Source organism: Halyomorpha halys, unplaced genomic scaffold (assembly GCF_000696795.3).
Source record: "Halyomorpha halys isolate HHAL.00 unplaced genomic scaffold, Hhal_1.1 Scaffold458.1, whole genome shotgun sequence".
Taxonomy (NCBI): Eukaryota; Metazoa; Arthropoda; class Insecta; order Hemiptera; family Pentatomidae; genus Halyomorpha; species Halyomorpha halys.
Genome location: NW_027113640.1, coordinates 39,102 through 52,124, shown reverse-complemented (window position 1 = coordinate 52,124; position 13,023 = coordinate 39,102). Strand labels below are relative to the sequence as shown.

The 13,023-nt window shown below is 31.9% G+C and overlaps 1 protein-coding gene across 1 annotated transcript in view; it reads left to right on the top strand.

Annotated features, from left to right (window-relative positions):
• Positions 1-895: 895 nt before the first annotated feature.
• LOC106683036 (H(+)/Cl(-) exchange transporter 7) overlaps positions 896-13,023 on the top strand; it is a 16,765-nt gene continuing 4,637 nt past the window's right edge. The window contains exons 1-14 of the mRNA XM_024360257.2: positions 896-1,032; positions 1,114-1,245; positions 1,326-1,445; positions 1,521-1,719; positions 1,805-1,914; positions 2,075-2,218; positions 2,549-2,726; positions 2,822-2,953; positions 4,103-4,262; positions 4,343-4,481; positions 5,243-5,336; positions 6,795-6,964; positions 8,406-8,585; positions 10,485-10,706. Coding sequence (XP_024216025.1) covers positions 1,177-1,245; positions 1,326-1,445; positions 1,521-1,719; positions 1,805-1,914; positions 2,075-2,218; positions 2,549-2,726; positions 2,822-2,953; positions 4,103-4,262; positions 4,343-4,481; positions 5,243-5,336; positions 6,795-6,964; positions 8,406-8,585; positions 10,485-10,706 — 1,917 coding nt within the window. The 5' untranslated portion in view covers positions 896-1,032; positions 1,114-1,176. The remainder of the gene's footprint in view (positions 1,033-1,113; positions 1,246-1,325; positions 1,446-1,520; positions 1,720-1,804; positions 1,915-2,074; positions 2,219-2,548; positions 2,727-2,821; positions 2,954-4,102; positions 4,263-4,342; positions 4,482-5,242; positions 5,337-6,794; positions 6,965-8,405; positions 8,586-10,484; positions 10,707-13,023) is intronic.

Genomic DNA, 13,023 nt, shown 5'->3' with positions numbered 1-13,023 from the left:
ATTTATTTTAGCTTCTCTTGACTGCTAAGATGAAAAATGGTTGATTAGTCACTCCTTAGCCTAAACAAAATTTCATAGGGAGTAATAGGGTGATTAGGATGGCAATGGAGAGACACAAGTTGAACTTTCTTTCAAAATTCACTATCAGTTCAATGTAGTTTTGACTAGTAAAAAAAAAAAAAACTGTTACATGTACATTCAATATAAGAAGAATGTTATGATGTTGAATTTCAAGAACTGAAAGACCTTACTGAAGTTTTTATTTCTTTTCAGAACTCATGAGTTACTGATCAGGATAATGAGATTTATGGGAAATGACTAGAGTTCAATAACCACCGACTACGTAGAAAAGAATTTTAAGTGGAGATTTGGCCTCCTGATTAAGTAAATGGTATGGTTTTACAGTACATTGAACTTGGGGACAGATTCTTACCTAGTAAGGAAATATTAGAGCTACTTCCTGAATTTGACGATTCATTACAACGCTAATAAGTCGTATATGATCATTGAGGTGGCTGAAGCAAAAGATAAATCTGTGATTCCAATACCATTGATTGGTATTACCATTGATCTTGAAAGGAAAATGTATTTATTTATAATAACGTTCAAATTGTCATTTTCATTATAACGTTTAATAATCATGGTAGTAATGTTAGTATTGCTTTGAATTTAATAGGTGTTTGCAGTAATGATGCAAACAAAGTTGCCTTTAAAAAATGCATTGCCTGATATTTGCTTTCTTCCTCTTTGTCGTGAGTTAACTGGTGTTGATAAATTTGTTTTTACCTTGTTTACTTTTGATGTCTGGTTTTCATGCATCGTAGAGAAATCAGATAATCTTATTCAAATATTTAGATAAGTCATCATTGTATTTGATTGATGATTTGGCCTTAATAAAATAAGGAACTAACCATAACCTTCGTATTGTAGAAAGATTAAAGATATGACTCATTGGCTTATTGTTAGTTCTTCAGTTCACAAATAAATGTGATTTACCATCCTTTAAACGTTTATCAGAACGAGGACCAGTTTGTAAATACATTACATTATGTATAAGTTATTCTGAAAGTTTGTTATTCAATTACATTATTGAATATGTTATTACTTTTTCAGAATAAATTATTGTTTATTTATGTGATTTGAACTAAGGGGATGTATATTTTTAAATAATACAATATGGAACAAAATGAGCAAGAACCCCTTATTAAAGATCCTTCTGGCTCATTGACCTATAGGACAGAAGAAGTAATTAAAAAGTTGTTTTTAAATGTGTAAGGGTAACATTGTTGGTGTTCTGTTACTAAATATTTAAATTTTATGATTAGGTAGGACCTACTAATGATGAAAGAAATCCTGAATCAAGTTCTTGGCCTCCAAGAAAACAAATTAGAAAAACAGAAACATTTGCTGTTGGCTCGCTGGACATTTTATCTGCTAAATATGAAGTAAATATGCATACATATTTCTTGATGTATTGTTATACATCCTGATATACAACTCAAATTTTCTTGTTTTTTCAGAGCCTAAATTACGAAGTGTGTGAAAACCATTTGTTTCTTGAAGAGGAAAGAAAGAAAGGATATTCGTTTTTAATTAGAAAAAATCTTGCCCGATGGTTTATTTTTCTATTAATAGGAGTGTGCACAGCGTTCATTGGTGTCATTATAGATATTGCCATTGATGTATTATCTCATATGAAATATGGCTATATTAAAGCTTGTATCCTTTATTAGTATACTATAAGATTATTTGATTTTAATTATTTATTTATCTTTACTATATTTTTATCCTGAATTCAACTTAGATATTGACCACTGTCTGACTGAAGACTGTTTATATGTGCCTTACCTAGTGTGGTTAGGATTTAATGTTGGAATCGTTTCTATTGGGTCATTTCTGGTGGCTTTTGTTGAGGTAATTTTTTTTTTAATTATTACTTTTAAGCAATTACTGAATAGATTATATTCTGTTATTGTTCATAGATTTAATTATTAGTGTTTAAAATAATTGAAATCTATATTTCTTAATGGCCATAATTCTCTTTATTTTAATAATGACTGTAAATATTTTTTAGCCAGTTGCTGCTGGAAGTGGTATTCCACAAGTTAAATGTTACCTCAATGGAGTTAATATGCCTCGCCTAGTTCGTATCAAGACCCTTCTAGTAAAAGTTGTGGGTGTTATTTCAACAGTTGCAGGAGGACTTGCTGGTGGAAAGGTAGTTAATAATTTAAATTAAAGCATTAATGTAAATTGAATTATTAAAAAATTGCCAAAAACTGAAGGTTACCATCTGTATCTTAAGGAAAGGTGAGACCAACCGTATCTTACTAGAAGGGCACAACCAGCTTTGTGTTAATGAGTAAAAACTTTTTTAAAAAACATAATATCTTAGAACTTATATAAGCAAATCACTGAATTCAACATGAATTACAAGTTGTAGCCTGAAAGCTATATCTATTAGTGTGATTTTGATGGTAGCGATATTATTGAATATTATAAAATTTTGATTTGTTTGGCCTATAAACTAAGAATTGTGTCTGATTAGGAAGGGCCTATGATTCATACGGGAGCTATTGTAGCTGCTGGTATTTCTCAAGGGAAAAGTACATCTCTTCAAAAAGATTTTGGTTTTTTCTATTACTTCAGAGAAGATTATGAAAAACGAGATTTTGTCTCTGGTGGAGCAGCTGCAGGTGTTGCAGCAGCTTTTGGTGCTCCTGTTGGTACGATTTTATTGATTTTCTTGTAAAGCTGTATCATTTCTGAGTACATGAAACTTTATTAGTAATTATATTGCTCACATAAAAGTATTTTTCAGGTGGTGTTCTGTTTAGTCTTGAAGAAGGAAGCAGTTTTTGGAATCAAAGTTTAACTTGGAGGATATTTTTCGCTTCATCAGTTTGTACATTTACCTTAAATATACTTCTAAGCACTTACCATGGTCATCCAGGTTAGTGCTTTGTAGGTGTTTTATCTCATTTTTTTACTTTTTTTTATTTTAGAATTCAGTCTCTGAAGTATTTTTATGTAATAGAGGTTGTTCAGTTTTTTTTTTTTGTTTTTTTAATGGCATAAAACTTGTTGCTCATCAATGCCAAGATAACTTGTAATCAAATGGCTCCACGAGGAATAGCATGATTTATTTTCTTGTTGTAATTAGATATCACTTATCTTGTTATCTTACAGATAATAAATTTATGTGATTTATACTAAAATATAATGGTATTAGTGTGCATTGTATCTAGAAATTGGATTTTCATTCTTTAAAATACCCAAAATGTGCAAAATCATGCAATAAAAACTGAAATCATTGATTCCACGTGCTTAGCCTCCTCTTGTTAGTAAACAATTTGTTTGAATGGTCTGAGAAAAAAAACAGTCTTTTCTTAAGTCAAACCTTACTTCACATAAATATCATAATAGGAATGTTTATGGCCTCATATCTACAGAAGATTTTCTGTAAGCTTTGGTTTGTGCTCTGTTCATAGGGATTGTTGTGTGATGGCCTAAAGCCTTCCTCAATATAATGTTGCAGAAGTGGCATAATTTTCGAGTTATTAAAAAAAAATTGTAGCCACTTAAAATACATAGCTTTTTAGATCCAGCCTTAATGCACATCTACAGCCTTAGAAAAAGCATCTACAAACATTTCGGGTTTCAAAAGAATTGATTTTTGCCACAGCTGCATACACGGTTACTGCTCTGTTCCTGTAGATTGTAGCATGATGCTATATAACCTGAGGCTTTCGTCAATTGATGATCTATAAAAAAGAAAGGGAGTTTTTCCAATCACATTGGTAGTTTTTGAGAAGCACTTTCAGACAAACAAACTTTTTAGTTTTATCTAATTTTATGAATAATAAATTAAAATTCTTATAATTCCTAATTAATATTGATAACTTATATCAACTTATCACTTCATCGTTATTTTTTTAATCATATAGTGACATATAATTACTATATTACTGTTTAAGAGCATATCCTTTATGTGATCAGATTCAATAATTGAAATATGCATATTGTTTATTTCATTATGTATACAGATCACTCTTTAACATAAAAAAAACTTTATGATTAAAATTTTATACTTTTTTGATAGGAGAGCTAACTTTCTATGGTTTACTAAATTTTGGGCATTTCGAAACTCTGAATTATGAGCTATTTGAGTTGCTACTTTATTGTTTTATGGGAGTAATTGGTGGACTGTTAGGCTCTTTGTATACCTATGTTAATTACAAATTGACTGTATTTCGAATGAGGTAAGCTGGCAAAAGAATGTGTTTTTTTTTAGAACTTGTATTTTTTTAAAAAAATTAAATATTATTATTATTTTTATAAGGTACATTAAAGCTAGAATGCTAAAAGTAATGGAGGCTTGTTTGGTAGCTGCTGTGAGTGCTACAGTTGCTTTGTTAATGATATACACACTTAATGATTGCAAACCATTGGGCCAAGATCCAACTGAGTATCCTGTTCAGGTTTGTCTTTCTATTTACTGTAAAACATTGTTATGCCATTTACCTAGGGCCCATAGAAAAAGAATGCTACTATTAGGAAAGCACTAACCAGAAAATCACAAAAAAAACAAACATTAAATTGAATTTTTAAATTTATTAAATGTAAAAACAAAAAATAAATAAATGCTCTAAACTCTATATTATAAAGTATTTAATAAAATAGAATGTTCTAATTGATTAGTTGGTTTTTACCTTTTATCTTGCTCAAAAAGGTCCTGAAAAATATTTTTAAAAATGGATAAGTTCTCTGTAACCTGTTCAAAACATCTGTTGATTGATTCAATATCATTCTCTTCCTAATTTTAAATGTCCTAATTTTAAAGTTCCTAATTTTAAAAATGGATAAGTTCTCTGTAACCTGTTCAAAACATCTGTTGATTGATTCAATATCATTCTTTTCCTCTTCTTCATTCTTCAGTCCCCTTAATACTTTATGATTATTAATTGTGTCAATATATTTTTGATTTGAATAGATTATTCCAACATTTATTTGATCTAATTAATTTGTTTGTTATAAATTAAAATTTCCCCAAAACTATTTTTAAAATATGAAAGCAAAGCAACTCAAGAGGAAATTGTATTTGTATCCATAAAACTAATAAGATTTCGATTTATGGAAATTTTATTGTATTATTTCTATGAATTGAAATTTCTTCTGATAAAACTGATATTTTGATAATTTTTCTTTAAATAATTAGTATATATCTTTATTTGAACTTTAGATGTACTGTAGAGATAATGAATACAACGCAATAGCTGCGCTGTGGATTCAGGTACCAGAAGCTAGCGTGAGGTCTCTCTTTCATGATCCTCCAGGTTAATATGTTTAAGTTTTTGTAACCCTTTATCTTATTTTACCTTACTTTGTAACACTTTATCTCATCTTACCTTACTTTGTAACCCTTTATTATCTTACCTTACTTTCACTTACCAATATATGTAATATTTAGTAAGAGCAAGTATTGCAATCGTGAGAAATTTTGAATTTGTGTTTTGGACTGAAATACATATTTTGAAGTCCCTTGAGTCCAAATAACTAAGTAAGTCTCTCAAGGTGGTCTCTGTGTGTGAACAGCCTAGCTCAAAAACGAAAAGTCATGTAAAACTGAAATTAAATATTTATGACTTTAAAATTACATAGATGTATGCCTGGGATGTGAAAGCAACTTTTTCGTTAAAATTGACTTACTGGAAATGCTACTTTATAGAATCAATTTTTCATATTTTTTCAATTTTCTCAAAAAAGGCTCTAAAAATGTTGATTAAACTCGGTATATTAATGTATAAGTCAGTGGTCTTTAATGTCAGATAGATTTTTTCTTCATTGAAACAGTCTAACAGGGCTTAAATGACAACTATTTAAAACGTCTTCCTCTAAATTACCTTTAATTATGTTTATTTGAAATAATTAACCAAGCAGTGAAAACTAGATAAATATAAATTATGAAAGGATTTAATATTAACATAAAAAAATAAGAGGAAACATACTTTTTGCCAGGTTGAAAATACGTTTCTGAAAATAATAGTGTTACTACAGATGTATTGTATATTGTTGGAAATCTAAAGATTTTATAAAATATAGTATTTAACATAGAAAGTCATAGAAGGTAAAGGAGAATGACTAAGACCGCATTAATAAAATATTTGTTCTAATACAAGTTTAATTGAGTGAGTGGGCGCATGCACAGTTTTTCCTTGCATCTATTTGCTTTTGTCATTCCACCATAGTTATTAAATGATTACTTTTTTTATTTCATTTAACTTATATTTAAGCCTTTCAATTATATATAGATAGGATAACTAACTTCATACAGACATTATTAGTATTTTCAATATTGATTCAATAACAAATTAGAATCGAATAAATGGGTGTTTTAGCACAACATAAATTTTAGTTAACTGTTATATTCTTATATTTCTGTCAAACTTTATAGTTACTTAAAACAAAAATTTTAAAGTTTTGGAATGAGAAATATGATTATTCCTGTTAAAATTTAACTTAGTCAATTCGTCAAACGAAAGGCTCATTTGGAAAGTTAGTAGAGGGAAATATTATTGCAATGAATAATGTAAATTATCTGTTCTGAAACAAGTGAAGATAAATTTCAACATTAAGTAGGATGCTAAGTGAAAGTTGTGTGATTTTTGCACCACTCCTGTATTTTTGTATATGTTACATTGATGTTTTAATTAGTATTAGTGGTTAATTATTGGTTATTATTATTATCTTCATGTAATAACGTAGTACTTTATTGTTTTAATTGCACTTTGTAGCCTCACACAATCCTTGGACTTTGCTTCTCTTCATGGTTGTTTACTTCGGTTTGTCCATCTGGACGTACGGTCTCAGCGTCTCAGCTGGTATCTTCATTCCAACTCTTCTTACTGGAGCAGCTTGGGGCAGGGTCATCGGTATTTTCATTGGTTACATTTATCCTAATGCGGTAATTTATATTTTGAAATAAGTTAATATGGTCAATAATATTTTACTTATGTACTTTAATTTTTTTTCTTTGCTATTGGGTTAACATCTTTTCATGCTTAATTGCTTCCTCGTACCACTGGGACAAAAACCCTATTTTCCGGGGGAAGGGAGAAGTTAAAGGGTTAAAGTACTGAAGTTTTGAATTATATTAAAAACTTTTTTAGTAATAATATAAAGTTTATCACAAGTATTAGCTGTGGTAGGTTATTGCCATCGGTCAAAATCATTGTATATTAAGAATTCCAGGAGATCAAAAACTTGCAGAGGTAGTTTAAGTAAAAAATGATTGAGCTTTCTGATAATACAGCTAACTATATGATATTCTGGAAGCAGAATTTAGTAATCTGTATACTTATACTTTAAAATTACATATTACATATTATTTTTTCTGATTATATGTACATAAGATAAAAGTGCTACAAATGGATCACCTACGCCTTCCACATCTAATAGCTAAATTAATTGTTGAAAAGAACTTGGGTAATGACAATTGGAAAAATAGGGAGAAAGTTTGACTTTTTATTCTCAAAAAAAGATTACTAATAAAGGTGAAAACACATAAAAATGATTTACTGGAGCAGATTAAATAAGATAAAATAGATTAATACATTACAAGGGCAAAATCAATGGAATGCCATAAAATATATGCTGCATTAGATTAGAAATATGGTTATTTTCAGAAGAAAGATTATAATCTCTACTTTATTCACCTAATTTTGAAAGCAAGAGGTGGCAGTATAAATGTGGAAATCGCTCCATATGTAACATGAATGCACAAAAGAATAAGTTTCTATCAAATCAAACTCAGTTTGTCCAATATTGAAGGAATTTTGAGTATTACTTTTAGAAAAACAACTAAGGGTATTATAATTTTTAAAAATGCTGAAGAAATTTTTTAGATTATAAAAAATTATATCTTTTTACTACAGAAATGAGTTAGTAAAAGAATACAATTTAGAAAAAACTGTTATATAAACAATAAATTTTTATAAGACTTTTGGATTTTGAAATTGTAATTTCAAAAGTTTGTATGTTTAAACAAACAAATACCTCGAAAGACAAACAAAAGTTCAATGTCAAAAATTTGTTCATTAATTTCAAAAAATATTATTATGTAAGTAAAAAAAAAAAAAAATAATGAACGCTTTTATCTATGTTCTTGCTGTGGCCCGGGGAAGTATCCTGGTATTCATATATCGACATAACATGTGTACATTAGGATTAATCAATATCTTACAATATACTATACTGCCTCTTTCCGATTCCTATTTCTTATGAGAAAAATCGAAAAGTTAAATAATTTATAATTATATTGTGTATTGTAAGATGGTTGGTTGGTGATATAATATCTTGTTAGATTATCATATATTACATATTAAAATACTTGTTGATATGAACAGACTTGGGTAGATCCTGGAAAGTATGCACTGATTGGAGCTGCAGCTCAGTTAGGAGGCGTCGTTAGAATGACAATCAGTTTGACAATTATCTTAATCGAAGCAACAGGTAACATCACTTTTGGATTACCCCTCATGATAACACTTATGACTGCAAAGTGGGTCGGTGAATATTTTTGTGAGGTAATTATACCTTTGTTATACTGTTCTTTATTATATATTTATGTTATACTTTAGTATTTATGATCTTTGGTTATATTGCTAAGTTACAAATATATACTTATCACTGATATATTCTCATTATTTTCTGATTTTCTTTTTTTTCTTTTTTCTTTTTATGATTTCTTACATTATTTGAGATATCATTTCTTTCCAAAAATATGTTAGTATCTCTGGCGATTTATTAAGTTTGTTAAACTCAAATATAAATATTCATGACATAAAATATTTATTCATCATTGTTGTTATTATCATTGTATCATATCTTCCCATTTACATCTGATAGGGCAAGGATGTTATACGCCAGTAATTTGAGGTTTAAAAATAAATATTTATGGGAAGAAATGTAAAATTAAAATTTAATAAACAAATGAATAATCCCAAATTTGAAATGAGTTAATTACATATAAAAGTGTCACTATATGTTTGCCAAACAATGGCAAATTCATGCTAATGTTAGATTGATAAGTTGAGGATTGATTATTTAGAGAGGCTGGTTTAAGTTTGCCTAAATTGGGTATCGGCTTTTAGGACAAATCAAAAGGTACTCATGCTGTATCAACACGTTTATTTTCAGTTATTATTGTTTTAGAACTGCTAGCAGATAAATGTCCGTGCTCTCTTTATTTTAATAATTAACCTTTGGACTCAATAATTAACTATTGTTTAAGATTGTATATTTTAAAATTCTATCGATTCGGTAAAATATATTGTTTCAAATATTTTTAACTAACTTTAGCAGTTTATCTTTGATTTAACATAGCACAAGTATATATTTATGAAGACCTTATTGTCCAGGTAATTAAATTAAAAAGTTTCTAATAAAAATCCTAGAACAAAGGTTGAATTTATAGGTTAGTAGTACAGTACTATTTATAGGAATTTTTATCATCTACAACCTATATTGCTGATATTTACGTTTCTTTTTATTTAGCCTATCTTTGTTTTCTTCCATTTTACAACGAAAATAGAGTAAATCGAATATATATTTTCGAATGTATATAAGCCAAAGTAATTCAAAATAACTAAACAAGTGTGTGGATGTTGCTTCTTTTCTTTACAAAGCATTTGTAATTATCTTGGATTTGCAACAAGTGCTAAACATTTAGATCCAGCATAATGTTTATATAGTGAACATATAGATCATTAATGAGCAACAACTTGGATATATATATAAATTAAACATAAATTTAAACCAAAATAATTTTTTCTTTTGAATCAAACTAATTAGTAAAAAGAAACTAAACAAAAAAGATAAGTAACTAGTTGTACAACTAATTAACTGATCTGTTAATGTTCTTTTCCTACTGACCTCAATTATTAATTTGTTAAGTTGATATATTTCTTCACCTAAGTTGATTTTAATATAACGCACATCACTTACTGAAGAAATTGAGATCAGCATCTCAACGACCAATGAAAGGATTTCTGATGAAATAAAACTATTTGGTACCAACCACAACTTATCTCTTGGACCTTCTTGAATAGACTCCAGTCAGCTAGTGGGGTTGTCGGTCCGATAGGATACTTCGTTGCTAATCCATAACAACAGTGAAACAGCAGTGCATTTATTTGTGTTATTAATACACAAAACCTATTTTCCCTAATTTCAAACAATATAACAATGAAATAAAACAAAACCACTAGTAAACATTTGGAAAAAGTAATAAATAAAATTATATTGGAATTTTTTTTAACAAAAAAAAAAAAAAGAAATGGCTCAAACAATGTCCATGTTAAACAATAACTTGGGTATTTAATTAATATTGGGGGGAATTAATATTGATAATCTCTTTTTTAGTGTACAAATAATAATTTTTATGATATATTTAATTACAGGATTTTTATATATTCTGATTCTAGGGTTTTTATGATATACATATCCAGCTACAAGGCGTGCCGCTCTTGGCTTGGGAACCACCACCTCTATCATCAAATTTGTTCGCTAGTGAAGTAATGAGTTATCCAGTAGTTGTATTACCTACAATAGTTAGAGTTTCCAAGCTGGTCGACGTTTTGTCCTCTGAAACTTATTGTGGGTTTCCTGTTGTTGATACAGTTACAACTGAGTCTTCCAGTTCTCAAGTATGTATTTATATGATGCATTAAATGGATACACTTTAATTAATATACTTATTGTTAACTTAATATTTTTTCTAGAATATATCTGTTATTTAAGTTTTATATATATAAGTTAAGGTATGATGACACATTAATGGATCATAATACCTAGCTCCATACGTAAACCATATGGAACAATATAGAAAATCCCATTATTGTAAAATTGCGATAGATAATAAACCTACTTTTACACTGTGACTTTATGTTCGTTTATCTAATTCATTCTAGAGACCTAACATAACTGGTGCCGAAACCCGGGAGTGATTAGAAAATTATTTTTGGGACCACAAATTTCTAGTAATTCTAACTCGCCATGACTCCAATTGTTAGAGCCCTAGTTTTAAATATTGACAGCCATGGAAACGTAATCCCAGCGATCGTAGAGCAGCATGTAACTCAGTCAGAGACCGTAGCTCAGCAAATGGCCGAGGTTCATCCAGTACTGGAAGAAATGCCAACTCTCCATGCACTCACGATGCCGGAGACACATGCTAACGCCCTGGAATGGATCGAAATAAGAACAGCAACCACACAGGATCTTAGAAAGGCGATTTCCGATTTGGAGAAATTCACCGGGGAACCTGGAGAACTGAGCCATTTTATAAAAGGAGGTGACCGGCTGATGGGAAGGATTCAGGCTAAAAACGAGGAGAGACTGCTGGATGGTGGCGATGCCGAAGAACTCAAAGCAGCGGTAGTATGCAGAGTAAAGCGTGGTATCCTCAACCAGATACAAGCGGACGAGGAAACGCCCTGGAACACCGTAAAGGAACGGCTAATGAAGGCATATGGAGGTGGAAGATGGGCCCCGGAGGAAGACATCTTTCAGATGTTTCGGGAAAGAAGAAAACAAGGACAATCCAAAGGGCGTTATGCTGGAGAACTGCTTGCGCGTTACAATCGGATTACCGATAAATTAAGTGAGTTGATGGTGATGGACCAGGTCCAGGCCCGCATGTTTTTTTTATCTGGCATACTGAAAGTACAGTTAGTGAAAGAGATTGGGAGGAAAGAAGGTCTGGCACAGGACAGATCTTTAGTAGAGTGTGCACAGGATTTAATGGATGCCGGTGCCAGAGAGGAGGAGGCGCGCATGGAAGTCGAGGAATCGGAATGGACTAGAGTGCAGTATTATCGCTCCAGGAATCCACAGAGCACGTGGCAAAGGAGAGATGGAGAGTACATGAAGGAGAGGACAAGAAGAAATGGTGATAAGAGACCGAACCAGGCGAAACCAAGAGAAAAAGGACGTAAGGATGATCGGAGATGTCATGGATGCAGAAAGGTGGGACATCTGGTGGCCCAGTGCCCGCGCACCAAATGTTTCGAGTGTGGCAACGAGGGGCATATTGCCAAACAATGCCCTTACATGTACAGAAGAAGGGATCCAGATCAGGGGGAACCCATGGAAGTTAATGCCCAAAAGATACGGCATAGAACTAGTCGAGTCAGACACGAAGGGTCAGCAAGCGGGTCGTCGGCGGCCTCGGCTGTGTCGGAGGGAGATGAAGAGATGGAGGAGACAGGGAGTGCAGGCGAACACAACAGTGGACGTAGTAGCTGGAGACGGAGGACCGGAGGGAGGAGAACTCGTGCTGAGATCTGAGGAGGGTGTCGGCAGAGGGGCAACCGCATGCTGGCGAACTATAGCGTGAAGAGTGGTGGTGGCGGTTTGCCTATTATCCGAGTTGGGGGAGTGAGGTGCCTCATCGATACTGGGAGCTCGCATACTATTCTATGTCGGAAAGCATTGGAGAGGATGTATGAGGGTGAGAAGGCACTCCAGATTCAGGTATGTAATTGTAAATTAATTACCCTGGGTGGACCCTGTAGCGTAGAGGGGGAAGTGGAGGTGGGGTTGAGTAGATGGGGGGCTAGTGGAAACAAACTAGTTGTTCATATTATGGGAAGTATGCCAAGAGAATACCAGGCGATCATCGGGTGTGACCTCCTAGACAAGGTGGGAGCGCGGATAAAAATAGGCAAAAGAAAATGGCTTGTTCAGATAGGGGGAAAGTATTTTTCTTGTCTCCAGTCTCAGGGGAACGGAAAGGCGCAGATAGGGGCGGTACACCGAGCGAGGGAGTGGCGGCAGAAAATTCAGTCTGAATACAAGGACATATTCTTCAAAGAGGGTGATATGCTAGGAGCGACGGGGGAAACCGTTCACGAAATTCCTTTGAAGATGGATAAGGTTACGTACGTGAAAGAGCGGCGGTACCCACAGGCGTTAAGACAACACATCCGAGAAGAACTAGAGAGCCTTAAAAAGCAGGGCATC